This window comes from Pinus tabuliformis, chromosome 9, assembly GCF_031772625.1.
Source record: "Pinus tabuliformis cultivar Carrire ecotype Pingquan chromosome 9, CPIR1, whole genome shotgun sequence".
NCBI classification, from domain to species: Eukaryota; Viridiplantae; Streptophyta; class Pinopsida; order Pinales; family Pinaceae; genus Pinus; species Pinus tabuliformis.
In genome coordinates this window covers 1,397,189,532-1,397,199,026 of record NC_142307.1, presented here as the reverse complement: position 1 = coordinate 1,397,199,026, position 9,495 = coordinate 1,397,189,532, and the positions used below count along the sequence as shown (strand labels likewise).

At 36.1% G+C, this 9,495-nt stretch overlaps 1 protein-coding gene across 1 annotated transcript; it reads left to right on the top strand.

The window, feature by feature from the left end:
- Positions 1 to 2,530: 2,530 nt before the first annotated feature.
- On the top strand, positions 2,531 to 5,147 carry LOC149153763 ((R)-mandelonitrile lyase-like). The gene is made up of 4 exons (XM_089441423.1): positions 2,531 to 2,771; positions 2,877 to 3,530; positions 3,783 to 4,617; positions 4,738 to 5,147. The coding sequence occupies exons 1-4, from the start codon at positions 2,663 to 2,665 to the stop codon at positions 4,775 to 4,777; spliced, it is 1,638 nt and encodes a 545-aa protein (XP_089297549.1). The 5' UTR covers positions 2,531 to 2,662; the 3' UTR covers positions 4,778 to 5,147.
- Positions 5,148 to 9,495: the final 4,348 nt, after the last annotated feature.

Genomic DNA, 9,495 nt, shown 5'->3' with positions numbered 1-9,495 from the left:
CCAGGGTCAGCCAGCAGAGCACTTAGCGTTAATCCTACTTTAATTAACTTAATTCCATTTAAACATTAATTAATCATGCTTAGAATTCGGATTAAGTTGGTGGCGTGCCAAATTAGGCGGAAACTTCCAGTTTTGGCGGACTTCACTGGAGTCTCTCTAGGTTTAGCAGAGGTTTTCTAGGAAAAACTATTTGAGCCATAAATTACTCAATTTTCGACCAAATTGAGATCAGAAACAAGTGTTCTTAGCTAATTTGGACCTTATGAACACATTGGTGCAGGTATCAGTAGCCATAGAGCTTTTTAAACAATTTTTTTTCCACATTGAGCTAATACAGAGGCCCAGGCCAAGGAAGCTGGGCCAAGGAGATGTAGCCCAGGAGGGGTGAACTCCTTTATTAAAACAATGTGTTAATGTGTCTCTTTGAAGGTTTACTGCACTATACATGTTTGGTGTTCATTATTCATTTTTGAAGCTATTTTTCTCGTGAATGTCTTGTTTAACTCAAGGAAATTTACCTTTTTGTAAGCACCAACAACTAAGGAAACCTCAACACAAAAAGAAAGAAGCATCAAGCTCTGCATGAGCCCACTCTCTCATTTTCTTTGCTCATATGATTAAGACATTAAAATTAATTCTCTCCTAAGTTTACATGAAGAACATTCTCTCTTAATTTTAATTTCTTCATCTCATTTTCTTGAGCCCGTTAGGAATTAATTCCCATTTACCTGATGTTCATGCTTCAATCCGAAATTGAAAAGTTGAATTTTACCAATATAAGAAAATGAGTATTAATGGATTGTTCTAACATCAATCGATTGGATTACATTCATTTAACTTATATTTCTAAATTATAGCATCAATTTAAATATTTATATACATTATGTAATATAAAATGAAATATTCAACTTGTTTATAATGTAGCACAATCTCAAGTAGTCCCTCAAGATCATTTTTTATATGAGAAGAATATTTGCATTTGCAAGTTCAAGTTCAGAAATAGTAAAGAGCATTTTGGAAGAAGTAAATCTTTTGACACACAAACCTACATTCAGTGTAAATTTCAGATTATGGAATTGAACCGTGCAAAAATAACATACTTTCAGTTTTGGCTTTGATATCGAAAAACTCGTACACCACTTTAAGGTCACTACTGAAACTTGAATTGCTCCTCCTCTCTGAGTGGAACTAGGTAAAATCAATCTCAAAGTGGATTTGCTACTCTATCTATTTCTATAACTCCATAAACTCAGTGAACAACTAGTTATTACGTCCCCTCAATTTGTTTACCATCGTATGATGTGGGAACACAACCTCTATTGAAAAAACCCTCGCTGGAGAAAAGCTATTTCTGAGCCCTAGACATGGTCAAGGCAAAGGATACAACATACAAATTGTTCACTTATAGTAACAAATTTATAAACACGAATGGAAAATAATAAAGAAACAAATTGTTGTGAGTTTCAACTAATGGGGCATCCTAAAACTCCAAAGCTAAATACATTTTGCAACTCCATGTATGTGGTCATTTTCCAAGGCATACTCTACGACCTACATTGTGTCATAACCCGAAAAGGGCTAATTATAATAGACAATTTGCACCAGACTATGTCGTGTGTGCATGACAAGATTCCAATGGATCCAACAAGTGGTGCCATTGGTCGTATATCATATATTTACTTAAAGATTATGTCGTGTGTGCTTCATGAGAAGATTCCAATGGATCCAACAAGCGGTGCCCTTGGTCGTATATCATCTATTTACTTAAAGATCTCCCAACAGTTCTCTACGTGTTTATTAGTTTTACCGAGATTGGTTGTCTTGGATGGATTTGATTTGAGGGGGTGGATACCTTGCTTCCTTGATTGAGCTCCATGATGCTATGAAGTGGATTACGACCTTATATCATCTTTTTCATTCAAAATAGAAAAAAGAAAATCCTTGTCCTTCCCTTGGATGACACAAACAAGTTGATTCCATATTCATGGATTTATTAGCAAGATCATTATCCCTTTCATAGGAGAAAGAAAGATTTGCATAAAAGAGTGAAATGATTTTTTCTTTTAAAATCAGACTCACATCATTTATGTTTTATAAGGAACTTATGTCCGCCAAAATTCACCTAATTCCTTTTCTAACTCCGTCATGCATATTTCTCTTATTCGAATAGAATCCAAAACAGTTTGTATAAATTTGTTGCACGATTAGCATTTCACTGTAAAACTTATGTCCCTGAAAACTCAGCTAATTCCTTTTCTACACACTTTGTCATGCATATTTCTCTTATTCCACATACGTGGCTTTACCGTTGGAGGTTTTTCTGTTAGAGTCGTTGGAGTGGGTCCCGTTTCACTGGAGTGGTTTTTCTGTTAGAGTCGTTGGAGAGGGTCCCGTTTTGTGGGTAAATGTCAGAGACATATATCCACACGTGCACTAATAGTTACCGTTTTGATTTCATGGACTGTGTGGATTGATTTCTATGTGCTGGATTTGATTCATCTCTAGATCAATACTTCGGCTCAGCCGTTAGCGTGTGATAATTATTTTCTAGATATATGCATGGACAATCCAAAAGCAAGCGCTTATAAATAGCTTCAGAAACACACCGAAATCCAACCACATCTCCAGAAAGGGTGAACGAGTTGAATCCCTGGTAAGAAAAATGACGATGATAAGGGTTGTAAATATTCGTGCATGGCTTTTGCTTCTGCTCGTCATGCTAATGATGTTGAGCAGCTTATCCTCTTCTCAGGCAGCCACAACACCCTCGGGTATGAACATGGGATGATATTGGATTACGTGTCTTTATATAGTTGATGTTATGATATGATAGAATTAATGGTTTCTTGTTTGTTTTGTTTTGTTGGGCTTTGCAGGTTTTCCGTTTGCGTTTATGACTATAGATGCGGAGAAAGCAGCTGCAAGGAAATATGATTACATTGTAGTTGGAGGAGGAACGGCCGGCTGCCCGTTGGCCGCAACGCTGTCTACCAAGTATTCAGTTTTGGTAGTGGAGAGGGGAGGATCTCCTTATGGAGTTCCCGAGATTGAGAACGTCGATGCTTTTGGGAAGCCATTGGATGAGACCGACAATTACACTTCCATAGCGCAGACGTTTATTTCAGAGGACGGAGTGAGTAATGTGAGAGCGAGAGTTCTGGGCGGCGGAACTGCTATCAATGCGGGCTTCTACAGTAGGGCGGGCTCCGAATATGTTCGTAATGTGGGATGGGACGAGGGACTTGTAGAGGAGTCGTATGAATGGGTGGAGAAGCAGAATGCCTTCAAACCGTATCAACTGTCGCCTTGGTCGTTGGCTATCAGAGATGGCCTCCTGGAAGCAGGGGTTCTTCCATACAATGGATATACGTTGGATCATTTGGATGGAACCAAGATCAGCGCCTCCACCTTTGACAGCAAAGGCAAAAGACACACAGCAGCAGATCTTCTCAGGTCAGCCAATCCCGACAATATCGTGGTCCTTCTCAATGCTACCGTCAGCAGGATTCTGTTCAATTCTCAGGCAGAAGGTATAAATTCATTTAAACACAGGAAATTGTTTCTACGTTTTATATTTCTCATTTAAACACAGGAAATTGTTTGTACGTTTTATATAGGAAATTGGTTTTCCGTTTTATATTTATCCAACGCAGAACTGACGTTTCACAACGTTCCTTCCTAACATATTTACGTCATTTTCAAATTATTTATAATCGATATTGGAATGATAGTTTTATATCCACACCTATAAATATAGATTGAGAATGAATTGGATCATGCAGAAGCGAAGGATAGCTCCTCTCGGAAGCCGAGAGCCAGTGGAGTTGAATTCATGGACCGCCATGGCCGGTCTTATCAAGCTTTGCTCAATGAAACGTCAAGCTCCAGCGAAGTAATCCTTACTGCAGGAGCCTTAGGCAGCCCCCAGCTGCTCCTCTTGAGCGGAATTGGCCCATCCGAACATCTAAAAGAATTCAATATTCCTCTAGTTCTAGATGCGCCCATGGTAGGCCAAAGGGTTCAGGACAACCCGCGTGCATCCGTAAACTGGCTATCTCACCAATTCTACACCATACAAGCAGTGGGTATCCTTAAAGCCTCTCAAAATTACATTGAGTCCTTGAGCACCTTCGTCAATGGCACCCTATCCTTCAACAAAAACAACGTTTATAGAGAAGTCATTTTTGAGAAGCTGGCATTTCCCTTATCCAGAGGACAGCTTCGGCTACGTAGCACGGATCCTCGAGACAATCCGTCTGTTCGATACAACTACTATTCTGACCCTCTGGACCTCCAGAGATGCATGCAGGGCGTGAGGGTCATAGACAAACTCCTCAACTCACTGTCTCTGCATAGATTTAATGCTAATTCCACTCATGACTTCAACTTCACTGGGCAGCCGTTACCAAAAAACATGTCGGATGATGCAGCCGTGGCGCAGATCTGCTGCGATACGTTGAACACAATCTGGCATTTTCATGGAGGATGTGAAGTTGGCTATGTGGTTAATCAGAAATATCAGGTCAACGGAGTTGAGGGGCTCAGGATTGTGGATGCCTCAACATTCACAAACGGTCCTGGAACCAACCCACAAGCCACCACTATGATGCTTGGCAGGTAATAACAATAATATTCCTAATATTCAGTTGCAGTTGGGTTTCTATTGCTCTTTTGTACCTATGGCATGTATAAATGAATGGGCAACCTAAATTTTTTGATTGTTGTGCGTGCATGCAGGTACGTAGGACTGAAGATTCTTCAAGGCTGGACTGAATGAAACAAAAACAAATGTTGGTGTAGGTATCCCCTTTTATTGTTTGGGTTCGGTTAATAAAGAGGCTCCAGAGTCGTCCCCCGTCTCGCTTCACCTAAAGCAACAGCTGGTGATTTCATTATTTTTTAATAAATATTCTCCACATATCCTCAGTTGTTAGTTAGGGTATTAAATTCATTTTAATACAGTCGATGTATTATTCTCAATTGAGATCACAAAACATAAGGCTCAGGACAGGCGCTCTCTTAGAATTATGTGCTTGTGAGAGCCCATAATTGTAAATGCTAGTTTTCTGGATTTCTTCTATGTTATAAATCATTTTTCATATAAATTGTAATTATTTTTAAATACATAATTTATGTTTTATACAAAATTGCTCTTTTGAAATTATGGGGTTGTGAGAGCCAAATCATTATGAATGTTATTGTTTTTATTTTAGGCTAAATTCATTTTTATATAAAATATAATCATTTTTAAATTTCTAATTTATGTGTTTTATATAAAATATAATGATCTTTAAATATAAACTTTATATTTTGTTACGTATTTAATGATTTTAATAAACAATAATTTAATTTAGCTAACCAATTCCTTTTTTGTTGGTCTTATTCTAAAAATTTGAATCCTAAAACTTATTATTTACATAATACTTCATATTACAGCAATCCCCTCATTCACAAGACACTAATTCAACAAAACAATATTATTGTTAATTATAATTTGGTAAATTTGATTTTCTTTATGTTTTAATAATTCAGATTTAAATATTAAGAATGTTAAAAAATATATATTTTCCCCTCTATTTCCAAAATATTAATACATAATAATAATTATATTTATATACTCAAAATAATTATGAATAATAGATATATGTGATTCTTAAAAAATAAATAATTAAATTATATAAAAACAATAACATTAACATCATCTCTCTAGTTTAGTAAATCTATTTTTTAATATCTTTTTAATAATTAAAATTTAACTATTTAAAAAATATATATATTTTGGTTTTCTCCCTTCTCAAAAATTAATACATAATAATTATATTTATATCAAAAACCATTATTTTGAAGAGACTTTTAATAATTAAAATTTAAATATTTATAATATTAAAAATTATATATATATTTTTTGGTTTTCTCCTTTGCTAAAAATTAATACATAATAATTATATTTCTATGAAAAACTAAAGAATAAGGATAATTAATGATTATATTTCTATAAAATTCCAAAGAATAAGGAAAATTGTGTAATGGAGCACGAGAATCAGAGGTCAAATGTGTTCCTTATCAAATCTGTGCTGGATTTTGGTCCATGTTTTAGTATGGAGTTAATTTTCTGAAGACTCAAAAATTAATATGAATATAAATCTCATCTTGTACAGGAAAAAAAAGTTGAAAAAAAATGATCACTAAAACATTTTAATAGTGTTCTTCTTCTTCATATGAGAGAGATAGATAGTTCATTTCATACTCAAAGTGACATCTACACATAGCATTTAAAAAGATATTAATAACAATACATATTTGAATATGGACTTAAACTAAAATATTTAAATATCAACTCTTTATATATCAATAAATTCATTTGAAGTTAAAAAAAAAATAAAATAAAAAAATAAAAAAATCAATGGTATGCATTTAATTAATATATGCAATTCCCTCAGTGCCTAGCACGGCCTTGAGAAATGACAAATATACTAGCATTACAAATAACTCAAATCGAGGTGCACCTTGTTGCCTCTAATGAGATTCGTCTGAAGTTAAAAAAAAATAAAAAATAAAATCAATGGTATGCCTTTAATTAAGATATGCAATTCCCTTAGTGCCCAGCACGGCCTTGAGAAATGAAAAATATACTAGTATTACAAATAACTCAAATCGAGGTGCACCTTGATGCCTCTAATGAGTGTAAGATGGATTTAAGAATAAAATCTCAAAAAAATGCATATGAGAATTCCACATTTCCCAGCGAAAACATAACTTTCATATCATTGGTTCTATTTTCTTGGTGTGTTTTTTCTAGGTGAAACGATGACCTCCCATTACTATACTTTGACAAGAAAATTATATTGATGAAAAAATTTATGTTAATTATATTAATAAAAAGTTTATATTCTTAGATAATATTACATGTTGAAATGCATTATGTCTAACCTCACATATGTATGAAGCGATTTAATGCATTCCAAACATTGAAATGTGCATCCATGCTTCCAAAGCAAAACATATTGGTCCATGACAAGCATTTTAAACAACAACCACCAAATTTGGATTCAACACAATGTTGATTCAGTTCAATAGCAACAGCTAAAAATATATTTGTAATTCAAATGCAACATAACCTTATCAAATACCCAGCTGAGAGTACAGGGAGGATAGTATTACAGTGCTAGTTGATAAGCATTGAAGGATTTTTCCTTTTGACATGAAGAAAACTTATCCAAATATTTCACAACCAAATCCAAAGCTTCACCTTCACTTCCATGGGACATCATAAAACACATCGAACTAGCAATGGTTCCTTTAATTACATTTAAATATATTAAAGGCGTGTTGGTGACACAAAGTTCAAGATACATAGGATATTGACTTTGGACACACAACATCTAAAAGCGAATATGTCAAACACATGTGACATTCTTACTTTGTTAGGCTTGTAATCACTTGGTTTACATTAATGTACTAGAAAAATGTCCTTCGATATATTCAACAACATTTTTGTAGGCATTAAATGGAATGCATGAAGTTAATTAGGATCTGTCAGGTAGAAGACATGGTCACACATTTGCAAAGGGAAATAATTGTAGTATTGGAGGAGAGTGAAATGGAGAAGGTAGTGAGAGATGAATCTCTAGTCCCCAACAACCTCAATGATATGATGCCCCTCTTTCGATTCCAGGACAATCCACTCATTCATAAATTATGGAATGAATTTGTTACCCATGAACCACATAACTTGTTCATCCAATTCCGTTATTGCACAAATTTTTGGGAACCAAATTCTTGAATTTCCTACAAATAAGACACAAAATGATTTGATCCTATGGCTATAAAGTTCCCCTATGCAACAGATGTTGTATAGGTATAATGATCAGGAATTTCATTTATAGCTATACAAATTTCTTTTATATTGTTTTTTCTCCTTATTTAAATATGGGTAAGTTGAGGAACATTGATCATGAGTTAATTGTGCTTTCCAAACTATTCTTTTTTTTGCTATAGAAAGAGTGTTTTTCATTTCTTATTCAAAGGTCTAAAAAATACAGAACTATGTTACAAGTCCTGGACAAAGTCAACGGGCAACATTGGGGTCCGCCTACCCTAAACAATGGGCTGCAAACCTTTACAACCAACGACCCACTGACAAACAAACTTCTGAACACATAAGGAGAAAAGACTCCAAACAAAGAATAAAACGGTTCCGCCCAGGGGCTAAGACTCATGCGACTAAGAGTACCGCCCTCTAGGAGTCCACACGTAAACCTCGAAAAGCACGAAGGAAAACTCCCTGAACTAGCTCAACGTACTAGAGTCGTTGATCTTCCCTCCACGAATCCAATGGCTGAGGAGAATATCGCACGGTGAAGAAGCACGAGGATAACCCGTGCGATATGGGAAGTATTTTCTTCGTCGACTGCCACTTGTTGATTGATGAATGGCATTGGAGGAAAACCTTGAAAAACCACTTTAGGTCTCGGATGCACGCGATAAACCACAAAACTGCTTTACCTTTGGATCTTCTATGAACGAAACCACTTGTTCCTCTCCTCCTGCCATCCAAAAGAGAGCCTTCAACCAACGCGATCGGGAGCTGAGGCTAAATGAACCCGGTCCGCCATTCTCTTCCCTACCTGACTTGAGAAAAAACTCATTGTTCGCACGAGCCAGACTGTAGCATTCTTCTCTCAAATTCCCCGCATGCATTGTTTCCCAATTATAAAAACTGTATTCATTCTTACAGAGCACCCCTTCATTTGCTAGCCGGTCCGCCACTCTGTTGGCATTTCTACGCACATGAGCAAAGCTAAGGGTTCTCAGGATTCTCAGATGCGATCGAATGCGTCGATAAACATGCATCAGTCTCCAGTGGTGCAAGACTTTCTCAGGGTCTGAGCCATTAGCAATTCTTTTTATAGAATTGATTGTTAATTTAGAATCAACTTCTATTATGCAGTTCTTCATGTTGAGATTTCTCAGAATCTCTAATCCCTGTTCTATGGCCATTAGTTCCACCATGTTGTTGGTAGCATTCCCCAAGTAGCTATGAAAGATGATTATTAAATTCCCCTTATCATCTCTGATGGCATCCATACCCTGCTTCCCTTGGGTTACCTTTCGAGGCTCCATCTGTATTTAGTTTTAGGTACCCAGGGGGGGGGACACCAGAAGTTCTGCCTCATGGTAGCACGAGATGGAATCTGGATTAAGCTCTGAGGGGCCATCTTCTATAGGCCCAAAAGATGAAGAATTCGGGCATCCTGATGAGAAGGCGGATTCTCAATAGGGTGCTTTTGAAACGTATTAATAGTATCTTTGAGCTTCCTGAGGAGTTGATTTATAATGATTTGGGGTGGACTGGATTTGTCCCTGAAAATTCTGTTATTACGTTCTTTCCAGAAATTCCATATTAGGAAGCCTGGGATCAGGGTCTAGGCTAAGTTGACAGTCTCGTTCTCTGAGAGCTTATTCCTCCAATCCCTTAAGGTTTTGGAGATGCTG